Source organism: Caretta caretta, chromosome 3 (genome assembly GCF_965140235.1).
Source record: "Caretta caretta isolate rCarCar2 chromosome 3, rCarCar1.hap1, whole genome shotgun sequence".
NCBI classification, from domain to species: Eukaryota; Metazoa; Chordata; order Testudines; family Cheloniidae; genus Caretta; species Caretta caretta.
The window spans coordinates 98,088,813-98,106,022 of NC_134208.1; the positions used below are offsets into that span (position 1 = coordinate 98,088,813).

The 17,210-nt window shown below is 41.4% G+C and overlaps 1 protein-coding gene across 2 annotated transcripts in view; it reads right to left on the bottom strand.

Annotated features, from left to right (window-relative positions):
* ECHDC1 (ethylmalonyl-CoA decarboxylase 1) overlaps positions 1-17,210 on the bottom strand; it is a 46,849-nt gene that overhangs the window by 17,331 nt on the left and 12,308 nt on the right. For both annotated transcript variants that reach the window (XM_048844608.2, XM_048844609.2), the window contains exons 2-3: positions 9,593-9,814; positions 3,336-3,478 (exon numbers count right to left, since the gene is read on the bottom strand). In XM_048844608.2, the coding sequence (XP_048700565.1) occupies positions 3,336-3,478; positions 9,593-9,812 (363 nt within the window). In that variant the 5' untranslated portion in view covers positions 9,813-9,814. The remainder of the gene's footprint in view (positions 1-3,335; positions 3,479-9,592; positions 9,815-17,210) is intronic.

Below are 17,210 nucleotides of genomic sequence, written 5' to 3' on the forward strand. Positions count from 1 at the left end.
TCACTTACATATGTATTTTTTGCAGACTAAGTTTTAGTGCTAGTTAAAGGTGCTGTGTTGACTGAAGTTTTCTACTCAGAGCAAGTATAGCACATGCAGGTCAAGCTTATTTCATACTGCCCTGCCAACATGTCTTAAGTAGTTACTAGAATGACCACCTGCTAGGTGCGAGAACATTTCAGCTACTCTGCCATTTATTTCTGGGCTTCTGAGAGCACAACATGACACCACTGCTCTGTATGAACTGCACGTGAATTAAACAACTGGCAGTTTAATATATGAGAGCAGATCTTTAGCTAGTGTAAACTGTGATGGCTCCATTTAAGTCCATTTATGTGGCTCTGTCCCATAACAACTCAAAGGTTGCTTGGAAATGGCATTTCACAGTACATATGACTGTATTTTAAAATATCAGATTTTTATCCATTATTACAGGTCTGATCTCACACCTATTGAAGTCAATAGCAGCTCTCCCATTCCCATCTGGTGCAGGAGTAAGCCCTTATTTGATCATGTCTAGTATTATTGTGCAAGAAGAAAAAATTCAATATGATTGCAGATATTGATGTTACGACAATGTTCAGGCTCAGACCAGAGTGCTGCATTTTATATGCTATAATCAACAGGATGCAGCCAAACAAATTGTCCCTGACGAATTTGTTTATACTTTATCACACCACAGTGGAGTCCTTGCATTCAAACTGGCACTTTTGTACACTTTTAATTTCATGCTGAAAGTCAAAACGGAAACTAAAGATTAATCGGGTAGAACATTTTGATAAGCATGTCTGTGATTCAGTAGACAAAAACAAATCTCTTCCTACTAGAGCTTTTCAGAATAACTATCAGGCGGTAGAAAGATTTGTCTATTTCACATGGAAAGACTATGAGAAGAACTCTCAGAAACCTTAACTCAGCTCTGACCAATTATATTTACAGACTTTTCTGATAAGACAGAAAGAAAAGAAGAAGTAGGTTACCAGACACAGAACTTGATCAGAGTAAGAAACATGTTCTTTGGAGACTACTGGAACAATCACACTTTTAGCTAAAAGAAAGGGAGTACTTGTGGCACCTTAGAGACTAACCAATTTATTTGAGCATAAGCTTTTGTGAGCTACAGCTCACTACTATCCTCAGAGAAAGAAGAAAACGAATCAAAGTGCACATAGTAAATAAAAATATAGGAATGAACTATCTGTTGGTACAAAGACAAGTAAGTTTGTTGGGGGAAGGAAAACCCCATTCACAGAGAAAATAGAATATGAAACCATATTGATGGTCTTAGAACATCACTACTCCTGTAAGAGTCAAATAGCCTAGGTTACGCTCTCAGCTAAAGCAAGCTCCCCACAGACCACTGGTAGTCTACAAATCGCAGCTCAGGAATCACTGCCTTACAGCTTCTAGAGAGGGATCAAGAAGAGGTGCAAGTTTCCTCTATTCCTCTCACCTGTCCCCTCTAGACCAGTGGTTCCCAAACTTGTTCCACTGCTTGTGCGGAGAAAGCCCCTGGAGGGCCACGCCAGTTTGTTTATCTGCCATGTCCGCAGGTTCGGCTGATTTTGGCTCCAAGTGGCCGCAATTCGCTGCTCCAGGCCAATGGGAGCTGCTGGAAGCGGTGGCCAGTACATCCCTCGGCCTGCGCCACTTCCAGCAGCTCCCATTGGCCTGGAGCAGCGAACTGCGGCCACTGGGAGGCGCAATCGGCCAAACCTGCAGACGCGGCAGGTAAACAAACCGGCCCGGCCTGCCAGGGGCTTTCCCTGCACAAGCAGCGGAACAAGTTTGGGAACCACTGTACTACAGCTTCCCCTCTGTTTCAGTTAGCTGTATCTCTGTGGTTTTCTGCAGAGTAAGGGTATTGCTGTTCTTAAGCTAGGGTCTGCTCCTGCAGGCAAAGTCACAGAAAAACAAGGTTTTTTTAAACGTGCCATTCCTGCTCATTTGTTTTCTGTAATTTGGTCAACAAGCCAATGACACCCATGCAGAAAGCACTTTGTCCCAGGAAAGAACAGGGGCTGCCTCCTAGCCAGCGTTACCTTTGTGCTATCATTTTTTATTTTCAGATTAGAAGAGATTAAATAGGCAGGGAGGAGGAGCCACTAGAGGGCATGAAAATCCCTCAATTTTCTGGGCCATCTTTCTGCCTCTCTGTACCACAGGAAAAATGCAAGATTTGTGCTGGATCTACAAAAATCACAGAAAACAAATCAGAAAATTACTCAAATAAAAAATTGTTTTTCAATAATTGCATTAAAAAAAAAAGAAATGCCATGGAGAAAAGCCACCATGCAAAAATGCAATGAAAAAAGTACTGGACCAGACACAAAAGCTATTCCCCCACCTTCACCATGCGGATGATCAAAAACCTAATGTTCCACCCTTCATTAATGAGTAGAGTTCTGCAAGATTGGATTAAAAGCAAATGTTATTCCTCATGCTATACAGCTTTAGTGTTTTCAGAGATATTCAATCCCAGTGGATGGATGTTTCAGGGATCGGCAATTTTAAACAATCTCTCACATCTGAAAAATTGGTTTGAATACAGCCACGGTCATTAAGCCAAAAGTGTATTTGAAGTGTTCTCAGGCCAGTTCTTGTGGCTTTTGTGGTTTTATTTTAGTTCTTGTATGTGATTTGGCTTCTTGGAGAGAAAGTACTTTCTTTGAACAAGATCGTATCAATACCTATCCATTCCATTCCTCTCAGTAAGTCTACTGAGGACCATTTTACATCAGCCTTCCCTCCTGTTGCAGTGGATCCAGTTTGTATAAACAGAATGCTGAATGTCAAAGAAACTTTATATGGAAATAGACACTTCGAGAATTATTAAATATGGAATGAAAGAGAAAGCTTAATCTGCAAACTACAAGAACAAGTTGGCACACATTTGGTTTGCAAAGACCTTTCAGCTACTTTTTACTTATTATAACAACCCTCGTGTGACATAAATGGAGATTTCTATGTATAATCGCAGTACGAGCACTGTGGAACGTCCTTGCTTGAAAAAAAGAGTTCCTCAGAACATCAAAGATTGCATCTTCTACCAAAAATAAAATGTATATTAATCACTTGGCCACTAATGTGCTGATACTACCGCTGATCACGCTAATATTTTATCATTGTTTCTTTGCTTACCCACTTGTCTGTATCCATCTGTTGTGTCATCATATACTTAAATTATAAGCTCTTTGTGCCAGGGACCATTTTGTTGTTCTGTGTTTGTACCGTGCCTAGAACAATGAGGTGCTCTTCTATGAAAGAGGCTCCCACGTGCTATGGTAACACAAAGAAAATAATAGTAATACATAATAATATAATAATAAACTTGCCTCTGAGCTGGACATTGCTCTGACAGCATTCAAATCAGATCCTGAGCAAAAGGTATTTTCTGCACCATGGATGATAAGACCTTTCCCATCCTTCCAATTTTCGAGTTCAGTTACCCTCTCCTGGAGTTCTAGCATCATAGTGCCTGTCATTAGGGGAGAAAAGCACAACTGTGTCAATAGGGACACAATCAGAGTGTAATCTTACTGTACTGCTTGATATTTCAATTGTGCACCACCAAGAATACCTTATACCAACAGAGAATTAGTAAATGATTGCTGGAAACATTTAAAGTAAAACAACACCTTGAGATATTGGGTCAACGTCTGGCATAGAACGTCAGAGACCTTAAGCACATGCTTAACTTTGAGTGGTGACTTGTAAGGCACTTCTATGAGATTAATATTAAGCATATGTTATAAATGACATCAAAGTACGACTCACTTCCCTAGAGAAGTAATGATATGCATAGCATTTTTGGTGGACAATTCAGTTTCTGACGTCCTGAGGAATTTTTAGTGAAGAAAGGATATTCCACAATGCTCATGCTGCATTTATAGAAAGAATAACTTGACTTCAGTGGAACTACTCATGCTTAAAGTTAAGCTTTTAAGTGCTTTCCTGGACCAGAACCATAGTCAACAGATGAAAGAAGAAACACACAGTCAAAGTCAAGGAGATCATCAGGAAGGAAGCTAGTGATGGTGAACATGGACCCTCTCCTCCTCCCTAAAGAAATTAAAATGGGGGTACAAAAAGATCAGCACATATACACAACAAATATGTGTTAACTGGTAAATGAACATCCAGAGGCCAGGTTATAAGCAGAATTCATTGTTAATAACTCAAGTCTTGCCTTGGTGAACAGTTAGTGTGCAGTAAGTTGAGGTGTAAATCTACAGAGCACTAGCGTGTTGCACACTAACTGTGCATCTGGTCCCTGCTACTGTGCACTAAAGTCACCTGGTGAACACTGGCTTACTCCTGTTTTGCAGCAGAGTAGATCAATGTGCTAACTTTAAAAAAAAAATTCAAATATGATACCATTTTTGGAGTCTAGACAGTTAAAAACTATCTCACTACCCTTACAGCTTGGCTCCTTTCCCTTTCAAATTTGGTCAAATTAGAATTCAACAAGATGTCTGGGCTGCTGAAATTGGTTTCATTAGGCTTAAGCTGATATTATGAACATTTGTTTCCAAAGACCATTTCAAACAGGAGGCTATCAGAATCTAAGTAGAAAAAAAAATAGCAAGACTATATCCATATTGCCCATCAGCTATTTGCCAACATATTCTTGCTCAGCTTTCTGTTCCATGAGTTGTTCAAGCACAGAATAAACATTGTTCCTAAGAGACAAAACTTGCTGTATAAAGTAAATGTTTGGCAAACAGTTTTTATGCTACAGTTTGTTAGTGATATTTTTAAGCTTTCTAACAAAAGTATGCATTTTATATATATTACACACACACGTATGACTATTTAGAGAAGCCAGGTATCCAAGGATAGGCTCTTTCTGACAAGACCTTTCTGGGGCAAGGACTATAATTTACTATGTTTGTAGGCTGCTTAGCACAATGAGCACTGGTTTCTTGACGACTCTGCACTACCATAATATAAATAATTACAGACACACAAAAAAGGAATGAAATTTGGAAAAAATATGTGAGCATGTAATCAAAGACTGTATCATAATCCATACACAGAAGGGGGCCAAATTAAGGTTGCACAGACAAGCATAATTCTGGCATTTCCTAACTTTTCAGTGCTTGATTTCGCAACCTTAACAACATAGATGTGTACGTGTAATTTCCTAGGGTTTTAAAAAGCAAACTGAAAAAAAAAAAAACCCAGAAATTGTATCATGCTGGCATCATATTACCATTGATGTCAGTTATCAGTGGGGTTGGAACCTTTAGATCCATGACAGAGCTTCTGCTCTGTCCTCTCTAAGCAGCTCCTGTTCCAGCCTTCTCTCTTCTCCATCTCGGACTCCTCACTCTGGTCCGATTCTCCTCACCTATGTAGGCCCATTTCCATTTGTCAGGCTTCTATTCCCAGTCCATTTGTCCAGCCATTCCCAATTCCCTCCACCATCCAGCCCGTCCCAGTCTCCCCCCAGCTCCTCAACTGATTTCAGTCTCCCCTCCCACATCTATCAGCTCCCAAACCCTATTTCCCTCCCTGGCTCCCAAATCCTAGTCTCCTAGCCCAGCCAGTCCAAGCCTCCCACAACACCAACTCCAAGTCCTAGTTTTCCACACCCTTTCTCACCCCCAGCATCCAGTTCCAGTTTCCCTCCACAGCTCCTGTTCTTTGTCCCCGATTCCAAATCATGCAGCTTCTTCCCCCAAGCTGCCAAGGCAGAGCAGGGTCTCACAGAGTACCTGAGAGAAAGGCTCCCTTGCCCTCAGTTCAGATGCCCAGACCTGGCATGGCCTGCTACCCAGAGCTGAAATTGCATGGAAACTTCTGTTCATCTCAAGGCTGAAGCATGCCAAGAGTAGACAGAATCCTTGGGGAATTTAGCTGCTAAAATCAAAGAAATCCCTACTGAGCATGTGCAAACTGGATTTTTTTTTTTTTTTAAGGCTTATAACTCAGCCATATTTGGGTGGATTTTAATGTGGACACCAAAAGGCATATCCTGACACAAAGGCCGTCCTCCTCTATATTTCAAGTCCCTATTCAAAAGCATGGGGGCACGAGAGCTTTTCAAATAAAAAGTAAAAAAATTTTAATGTGCACAAAACAACATTTTTCCCTAGCTTCATTCTCTGAAACGGATGAATTGTTTTGACTGAAATTTTCAAAAATAAAATAAATAACAACAATAATTCAGCCTGAGGCTGACAAGCAAAATTACAAGCAACCAAAAACAGTCTAATAATGTGGAGTGTTGGACCAACTTAGTAATAGTTAGAACAACCAACCAGTCCTGCCTATTGTAATACATTGTAGTGATCAGCAAATAGCTAGTGAATTAAAGAGCTGCAATAACATATTCCACTCAGCTGAAGGCGAAGGACTGAATTAACACAGAGAATGAATTAACTGTCATCTCATCTCCTAGAGGGTCTTCCTTGAGGTGAGGATTTGGAGGCACACTGGTGGGGAAGCTTTCTAGCTGTGCCTGTTTCATGGATGAATACAAATTTCCAAGGCTGTCAGTCTAGAACCTTTCATGCATATTAAATTGGCTAAAAATAAACATAATGTGCCTACATTGATATATTACATAAAAAAATTAAGAGAACCAAACGTTAGGAAATGCCAGATTTGCGGGTATCCATACAACCTTAATTCAGCCCCCTTGTACGTTCTGGATGTACTGAATGAGGCAGGGATCCTGTGAAAAACACAGCATATGATTATGTAATTAAAGTCTATACTGTGATGTATATGCATAAGGGGGCTGAACTGTAAGGCTTAGCAAGTCTCAAAGCTAGGGCAACAGAGCTGTCGGCAGCAAACACCTCCACACTGCCACCCAGCAGCAGCAGTCACTGCTCGCTGCACTATCCATGACTATCTACATACACAAACCACAGGAAGTCCTGCCTCAAGGGGTCCGACAGGCAGTAGCTTTATGTCTCCGGATTGACTCCCCGCCTTATATAAACCCAAATGGTGTTCCAGGAAGTGTCCAGGCAACAGGGCAGATCTTCTGTAGCTGCCATGACCTTAACATCTGCTTTCTGCTCTTAACTCCTGGTTTTGACCTTGGCTTAATTTGGACTTCACTTCTTGACCTAGACCCTGACACCTGACTTGGACTCTAACCTTTGATATCAACCTCGGCCTGGGACTTGACTTCTAACTCCTTCACCACTCTCAGGCTCGGGTTTGACACTGCTCTGACCATTAGCCCTGAATGCCTTTGTCAGGATCCTGACATGAATTAAGGTTGCACAGACAACCTTAAAACTGGCATTTCATAACTTTCTCCTAATTTTCTAGTTCTATCACCTACTCCTGCTACTAGGGATCCTTCAGCAGCTCCCAGGCATTCCCAGGATTATGGCTGTTGTTACTGCTTCTGCAGTGATGTGGGCTGCCTTTAGAACGTTCATGTGATCATTATTATTTTTTTGGCATATTTTCCCCGGGGAATGCAAATGAGAGACGAGATATGGTAAGTCTGTAAGAATTTATATTCTCATTTTAAAATGGGGAATTCAGACACAGAGGGTTAATGACGTGCCCATTGGACACACAGCAAGTCCATGACAGGGATTACAATAAAGTCCACAAGTCTTTAACCCAGTTCCCTGTATCATCCACTAGAGCAGCATCACTAGAATGTCCTGTTCTTAAATACGCTTAAATTGACACAGTAAATAGACATACAGCCCTGTTCATATGATGTCAGACATACTATGGGTATAATACCGTATATGTTGTAGGTACTGACTGATGTAGGCTGGAGATACTGAGAACCATAGGCTTTAGTCTGAAAACTCCCTTTATTAACTAATCTAAGAATAAAGAATATAATCTGCAATTAATTTGCCCAACTGGAAAGTTCCTCATGGGAGAATCCAGAATTCTACGATAAGAGTAGGGGCAGACAGACCATAAGGATATATGAAAACAACTCTTAGGATGTTTCTAACTGGGCTGAGAATGTTCATCCTTTAGTAAATAAGTTGGTATGTTACGTGTAAAACTGATGGAAGAAGAAAGGGTGGACAGGTTGGTATATGAGGTTGGAAAAGGCCAAACTATAAAGTGCTGGGTGATGGAGAGTAGAAAGCAAGTTGGAGAAACTACGTTCAAGTCCTCCTTGCACCTCAATTTCCCAATCTACAAAATGGGCATCATGATATCTGCCAACATTTGTCAAGTGTTTTGAGTTGAAAGACATAATTATTTTTATTTGCTTCTGTCAAGGTTCCTCCCCCACTCTGAACTCTAGGGTACAGATGTGGGGACCTGCATGAAAAACCTCCTAAGCTTATCTTTACCAGCTTAGGTCAAAACTTCCCCAAGGTACAAAATATTCCACCCTTTGTCCTTGGATTGGCCGCTACCACCACTAAACTAATACTGGTTACTGGGGAAGAGCTGTTTGGACACATCTTTCCCCCCAAAATACTTCCCAAAACCTTGCGCCCCACTTCCTGGACAAGGTTTGGTAAAAAGCCTCACCAATTTGCCTAGGTGACTACAGACCCAGACCCTTGGATCTTAAGAACAATGAACAATCCTCCCAACACTTGCACCCCCCCTTTCCTGGGAAATGTTGGATAAAAAGCCTCATCAATTTGCATAGGTGACCACAGACCGAAACCCTTGGATCTGAGAACAATGAAAAAGCATTCAGTTTTCTTACAAGAAGACTTTTAATAAAAATAGAAGTAAATAGAAATAAAGAAATCCCCCCTGTAAAATCAGGATGGTAGATACCTTACAGGGTAATTAGATTCAAAACATAGAGAACCCCTCTAGGCAAAACCTTAAGTTACAAAAAAGATACACAGACAGAAATAGTTATTCTATTCAGCACAGTTCTTTTCTCAGCAATTTAAAGAAATCATAATCTAACACGTACCTAGCTAGATTACTTACTAAAAGTTCTAAGACTCCAATCCTGGTCTATCCCCGCAAAGACAGAATATAGACAGACACACAGACCCTTTGTTTCTCTCCCTCCTCCCAGCTTTTGAAAGTATCTTGTCTCCTCATTGGTCATTTTGGTCAGGTGCCAGCGAGGTTACCTTTAGCTTCTTAACCCTTTACAGGTGAGAGGAGCTTTCCCCTGGCCAGGAGGGATTTCAAAGGGGTTTACCCTTCCCTTTATATTTATGACAGCTTCTAGAACAGCTGGGATGGATGGAAGGAACAAAATATAAAGAGAAAGAGCAGGAAGGAAGGATTGAGCTGACTGAAATAAGGGCAAGCATGTTCTGACAGATGGCTTTGTCCAGTGTCTAAAGTTTCTTGTGTTTTTATGTTTATTACGGAGTTATCATGCAGAACAGTAATCAGTTAATGCATCTCTTATCAAAAGACATGACCTCTTATTTCTAACTGTGACATAGTTATGGGCATAATTTTTCAGAGTCATATAGTTAAAGACCCAAAGGGACCACTAGACCATTTAGTTTGACCTCCTGTATATCACAAGCTACCAAGTCCCCCCAGCACCTGCATACTAAATCCAACAACAGAAACGAGATCAAAGTAAAGGAGACAAGCAAAACTCCAGGGTAACTGTAAACAAAAACAAAAAAAAATCCTCATACATTGTCAGTACCTGTGAATGCATTCATTTGCTTTGGGTTGTTCAAGGTCAGGACTCTAATGCCATGGTCTTCCTTAGAAAGGTTGATGGATCCACCACCAAACTGCTGAAGTTTTTTCTTTATCGCTTCTTCCTCAAAGCCATGGACACCATTATAAAGTGACACACCTCTTTGCAGGAACAGTCTACTCTTTGTGGTTTGGAGTAAACTTTTCCAAAGAGAGACTGCCATTTCTGGAAGGAAACACACAGCAGAAAATGATCACACCTCAGCTATTTTCTCCCTTTCAGATCCAATCCAGTTCTTCAATAGAGAAATGGGATCTTGTAAGATTAACCTTTCAAGTGAAACAGTCACAGAAAAGCCACAGACCTGAAGCTGGATACTTAGGAGATTTGCAAAAGCACTCAGGTTTCATCTAATTCAGCTCCCACTAACTCTATGGGTTTTACCACAGATTTCAATGGGAGAGAAGTTAGGCCTTCGCTGAGCATGTTTGGAAATTCCACCCTTAAAGTAATTTAAGAACCCTTAGATGAGACTGGAATGACCTGCTCAATAAACATAGTTAATTATTGAGGTTTTCTAGCTGTTTATTCTACACCAGTCTGAGGAAAAGGACTTCTCTTTCAGAACAACTAATAACCATATATACGTAATTATAGTGGCCGATATAATTATAGTGGCATACAAAAGCATCAGTATTGTTATGGATATATCAGGTCTTTCTATGATGAACCCTTCGTTTTACAGGTTTCCTATTGGTTGCAAGAGTCTTCTCCAGTTAATCTTGGTATACAGATTTTAGAGTGGTAGCCATGTTAGCCTGTATCAGCAAAAAGAACGAGGAGTACTTGTGGCACCTTAGAGACTAACAAATTTATTTGAGCATAAGCTTCCGTGGGCTAAAGCCCACTTCATCAGATGCATGCAGTGAAAAATACAGTAGGAAGATAGATAGATATATATACACACACACACACACAGAACATGAAAAAATGAGGGGTGCCATACCAACTCTAACGAGACTAATCGATTAATGTGGGCTATTATCAGCAGGAGGAAAAAAAAACTTTTGTAGTGATAATCAGGATGGCCCATTTCAAACAGTTGACAAGAAGCTGTGAGTAACAGTAGAGGGGAAATTAGCATGGGGAAATAGTTTTTAGTTTGTTTCAGAGTAGCAGCTGTGTTAGTCTGTATCTGCAAAAAGAAAAGGAGTACTTGTGGCACCTTAGAGACTAACCAATTTATTTGAGCATAAGCTTTCGTGAGCTACAGCTCACTTCATCGGACGCATGATGAAGTGAGCTGTAGCTCATGAAAGCTTATGCTCAAATAAATTCGTTAGTCTCTAAGGTGCCATAAAGACTCCTTTTCTTTTTAGTTTGTGTAACGACTCATCCATCGTTTGTGTAAACGACTCATCTTTATTCAAGCCTAATTTAATGGTGGCCAGTTTTCAAATTAATTCCAGTTCTGCAGTTTTTCATTGGAGTCTGTTTTTGAAGTTTTTTTGTTGAAGGATTGCGACTTTTAGGTCTGTAACTGAGTGTCCAAGGAGGTTGAAGTGTTCTCCGACTGGTTTTTGAATGTTATAATTCTTGACATCTGATTTGTGTCCATTTATTCTTTTGTGTAGAGACTGTCCAGTTTGGCCAATGTACATGGCAGAGGGGCATTGCTGTCACATGATGGCATATATCACATTGGTAAATGTGCAGGTGAACAAGCCTCTGATAGTGTGGCTTTTGTGATTATGATGGTGTCCCTTGAATAGACATGTGAACAGAGTTGGCAATGGGCTTTGTTGCAAGGATAGGTTCCTGGGTCAGTGTTTTTGTTGTGTGGTTGCTGGTGAGTATTTGCTTCAGTTTGGGGGGCTGTCTATAAGCGAGGACTGGCTTCCTATCGTATTTTCCACTGCATGCATTTGATGAAGAGGGCTTTGGCCCACGAAAGATTATGCTCAAATAAATGTGTGAGTCTCTAAGGTGCCACAAGTATTCCTCGTTCTTTTGGTACATAGAGTGTCTCTTCCTGGGAGCTATACTTTGTTGTGTTCGTGTATGTGAAAAACAACCAGATAGTTACAACTGTAACTTTACAGCAACCCTGTATTTTTACTGACCAAGATCTAAATCTAAAAATTACAGAAAGTTCCTCCCCATGGAAAGAAGTTTCTAACAGGGCGTAATTGTCCACAAATGATTTCACAAGGACCTGGGGGGAAAGATCTGTGTTAGCTGGAGGCAGCTAACCTGAGGAAAAAGTCTGTTGGATGCTGTCGTATGAGGTCAAGAAAACTGTTCCCAGGAGATCTATGGAAAGGGTTTGAGTATGATTATTGCTTTATAACTTCCTAGCTCAGTCCTGCCTTTGCCCAAGAAAAATCTGGAGTGTCCCGTTGCCACACAGAAGACATAACACATGTTTATACCATTTTCCTGCAAGTGCTTTTAAAACCACAGATGCCTGTTAGACAAGAACCAGTATAAAGGGAACAAGGAGAGGACCATAAGAGACTAAGGCTATGGCTACACTAGAGAGCTTACAGCAGCATAGGTGCACCAGTGCAGCTGCGCTGCTGTAATCTCTCGCGTAGCTGCTTTAATGTGACGGGAGAGAGCTCTCCTCTTGACTTAATTAATCCAACCGCAACAGCAGTAGCTATGTGGGCGGGAGAAGCTCCCACCGAGATAACGCTGTCCACATCGGCACTTAGGTTGATGTAACTTATGTCGCTCAGAGGGGTGGCTTCTTCACAGCCCTGAGCGACATAAGTGCTAGTGTAGACATAGCCTAAGAAAGACCATTGAGAGACGTGCTGCAATGTTTCTGTTCTCAGAATAGGACAAAAAGCCAAAGGAACTTTTTGTCAATCCTAAGGGTTCTTTCTGGGAAAGCAGCTCTGATCTGAACCCGAACCAAAGTTTATTCATAATAAAGAGAATTTTTGATAGCTGGCTTTTAAGTCGTGTATAGAGTGAATGGACATGTGTTTGTTAAAAATACAGCAAATTAATAATTATATATGCACATACTTTTCAGAACCTAAATAAAAAGAGTGAAGGGTGAACAATGCTGCTACTGACATGTTTGTCTTTCATAGCTTCACAGCTTCCAATGTCAGAAGTGACCATTGAGATCTCAACCAGTGGCTCTCAACCTTTTTGGGCTCATCTGTAAATGTTTATGACCTGTTGTGACCCAGTAAACAGTCTGCGGGAGGAGGCCCTGGGGCAGTTTCAGTCAGGTCCTGCATCTGGGGGGCGGGGTCCTGCCCAGCACTCACCCCACAGTGGTGGTTCCTACAGCACCTGTGCTGTGCGTATGGCTGGGCTTGGCTCTCCATTCAAGGCATTGCAACCTCCAGGGTTGCAGCGCCACTCAGGTTTGGCCCCACTCTCCCTCACGGGACTAAATTTGTGAGAGTGGAATTGTGACCTGGCTAATGGGGTTGCACTGCCCCTCACTCAAATTTGGCACATCCGGACTCCCGTCATCATGATGGCTGGGCCAGGCCTGAGTAGCAGTGGGACCACAGAGATTGCAGTGCCTGGAGTAGGGAGGCGAGCCCAGCCCGCCCTGTAGGACAGGAGCCACGAGAGCTGCTATGCAGTGCTGTAACTAGGCATTTTAGTGCCCACGGCGAGCAAGCATATTTGTGCCCCCTACTAGCACCCTGCAAGGGACTATTCTTTTAATCCTGCTCCATCCCCACAGTACTCACTCCCACCTGCACCCTCGTTGTTTGTTGAATTTTTATCTCGCTCCCGCTATTATGACAGTGGGATAAAAATTCAACAAACAATGCAGGAGCGGGTGGGCATTGCATGGGTGGGGCAGGAGTGGGATTAAAACATTAGTCCACCTGCGCCACAAACAACATGAACGCCCCAGCCAGCAGCCACCTCGCTCCGGCCACCCAGCTGTGAAGGCAACACTACCACTGCCAGCAGTAGCGCAGAAGTACGGGTGGCAATATCATACCCGCTGCAGGGCTCTACCCCCATTGCATTTTTTTTTGGCATTCCCTCTCACTCCCTCAGCTTTGCGCCCTGGGTGGCTGCCCCACTTGCCCTACCCTGCTGTCATGCGACCGTTTGAAACATTTTGGCGGCCCAATTTTGGGTCCCGACACGTGGGTTGAGAAACCCTGATCTAGTCTAACCTCCTGTATAACACGGGTCATAGAACGTCCCCAAAATCATTCCTAGAGCAGATCTTTTAGAAAAACATCCCATCTTGATTTAAAAATTGCCATTGATGGAGAATCCATCACCACCGTTGGTAAATTGTTCCAATGATTAATTGGAATCACCATTATAAATTTACACTTTGTTTCCTGTCTGAATTTGTGTAGCTTCAACTTCCAGCCACTGGATTGTGTTATACCTTTCTCTGCTAGAGTGAAGAGTTCATTATTATATATTTGTTCCCCATGTAGATAGACTGTAATCAAGTCACCCCTTAACGGTCTCTTTTTTAAGCTAGATTGATCTTCTTAAGTTTATCAATATAAGGCATTTTTAAAAATCCTTTAATCATTCTTGTGCCTCTTCCCTGAACCCTCTCCAGTAGATCAACATCCTTTTTGAATTGGGAACACCAGAACTGAACACTGTATTTCAGCAGATGTCATACCAATGCCAAATGCATAGGCAAAATAACCTCTCTACCCCTACTCGAGAATATCCTGTTTCCTGCATCCCAGGATCGCATTAGCTCTTTTAGCAACAAGGTCACATTGGGATCTTCTGTTCAGCTGATTATCCATCATGACCCCCAAATTTTTTCCAGAGTCACTGCTTCCCAGGACAGAGCCCCCAATCCTGTAAATATGGCCTGCATTCTTTGTTCCTAGATATGTACATCTACACATAGCTGTTTTAAAATGCATATTGTTTGCCTGTGACCAGTTTACTAAGAAATCCAGATTGCCCTGTATCAGTGACCTATCCACTTCATCATTTACCACTCCCCCAATTTGTGTGTCATCTGCAATCTATATCAATGAAGATTTTACATTTTACAGCCAGCAATGTCACCCTTTACTGAGTGGCCAACACCAGTTCACCTGTGAGCTCTCGGTCCATTTCTGACTTTTCATGGTATATTGAAAATAGCTTTGTTGTAAGACTTCTGAGGCCATAAACCTTGTGTTTGCTTCTTCTACCCTAAATAAATAAAAAAAGGTTTGTGTGTGTGTGTACGCATGTGCATGCACACGTATATATATTCTACAATGACACACACACAGCAGCAGGGAAAGGGTTCATTTTACAGGGATAGCTATGGAAAACTTCTCCTAAAATACCTCCAGAGACAGAATTACTTGCTAAGTATAAGGTGTTATCTTCATCCATGACAGACTATTTCCATCTTACATTAGAATATAACAGAGAGAGACTGTTTAAAAAAAAAAAAAAGCTACCAAGTTGGTGATGAGTTAATTTGTACTTCTTGTTCTGAGATCAATCTTTTATACTGTTCATAACTCCAACTCTATTTAAATCACACATCTCCTTCTGCCCATGACATTTCAATAATCACATTTTAGAATTGGTTCAATTGTTTTTGTGCTCCAAGTATAGACTTAACAAATTTCCAAAGCTGTTTTTTTTTTTAATTAAGTTGCTTTTCTGTCTGCTCTTTTTGATAGATCTTCTGATTTCTGTTTGCACAGCACCTAGCATAACAGGCCTTTCAGGACTACCATAAGACAAAGAAGAAGAAGAATACATAACACAAACGTACGTAACAAAGTGGACTAATTCACTAGTTTTTCATTATGGCAACCTGAGTTCACAGATGAAAATAGGTTGATGATCTCAACCTTCTGACCCTTCTATAGTCTATACTGGACATGCTACCACATAATAAAAGCTACTGCACAGCTGCTAGTCTCTGCTCAAGAGACAACAGACTAGAGAAGCAGGGATGATCCAGGTGTGTTAGCAGAGCTGCACGGGATAGCTTGCACTGTGCTTTCCTTTACTATGCTTGACTTAATGCAGTGCCATTAGTCCCCCACTTTCACAGACTCAAAATTTCCACAGTCACCACAAAAAACAATACACTACATTTAACTGTCAGTGCAGCCAGTGACTGCCTCCAAAGCATAAACTAATAAAAAGAGAGGTTTGGGGTTTTTGTGTAACTCACTGCCAAATTATACCTGTATGATCACGTTTGATATTTTAAATTTTGTCTGTTAAAAAAAAATAAGTTAAGAGCAAAATAGACTCAAGCTATGGAAATTTTATTCCAAAAAAAATCTGACAATTTAAATTGTGTGTGGCAGTATGCATTAACAGGCTTTTTTTTTACTATTATTGCTATGGCAAAAAAGAGTATCAGCAAGTGAAAGATTAGAAAACAAATTGGACATCATTGCCTGCTGATCATTAGTAATGATCAATGACTCATACAAGACAAGGTATTATCATGGAATTATTTTTCACCATCCTCCATGATACTGGTCACTGTACAACATTTTCTAATTCAATGAAAAAAGAGATTTTTTAACAACTTAGTCTGAGAAAGATAACCACCTAGGACAACAGGACTTGAAAGACCACTTAGGACAAGCATGGAATTTAAGCATTTAGCTCTTTCATACCAAAGGAATTTTTGTTGATCTCTAACAAACAAAAAGCAAAATTTCAGTCAGTGTGGAGCACTTGCAGGCCAGGGAATGGCTGGAATTGATTTTTGCAGGTTGTTTATGGTAAGAGTACAACAGGCTGGAGTAAATATAACAAATGCTGTTTGGATTCTTTAATTATAAATATTCTCTGTTAAACCAATCAAGTAAAGTTGGTAAATTCTTGGATTATAATAGGACTATACAGAACCAACTGGCCAAGAAGATAGAATGGCCCAATAGGACTTGAGAGACCCAGGTTCATGCGTAAAATGGGGACAACTACGTTAAAGATTGTGAGGTGCTCAGAATGGTGGGGGTCATATAAGTATGTGAGATAGACTATACTTCCACTAACAAAGTCCTAGTAAAACAGGGTATGCTACACTCCACTATTATCTGTACCATAATCAGTTTATAAAATAACTTTTTCAATGACAAACTTTCCTGTAGAAGTCACAGGTGGTCAACATGGGAGTAATTAGCGTTGTGGCCTGTTCGAATTTTTGGCATGTTTTTAAACTTGCCAGAGCTCTGGCATATTGCAAGTCATCACTAATATATATCTACACCAATGGCTGGTGATAGTTATCAATAAGGCTAAGATTTTGACATGGTTATTTTTAGTAAAAGTCACAGACAGGTCACAGGCAATAAACAAAAATTCACGGAAGCCGTGACCTGTCTGTGACTTTTGCTGCTGCGGCTCCATGGTTTTCCCCACCACCGTGGCGGCTGGCAGCTGTGGGGTTCCCCCTCCATCCTGCGGCCGGGAGCTGCAGGGTGACCATATGTCCCAAAGAGAAAATGGGACACCCCAGCCGCTCACTAGAGGTGTTCACCTCTCCCCACGCGAGGCTGTCACCCATCACTGGAAACCTGAGGAGGGCCCCCTCAGGAGTCTGTCACCTGTCGCTGGAACCTTGCAGGGGACCCCGTCACTGCTGTCGCTTGAGGGCCCCACTGGCTGTCAGCTCCAG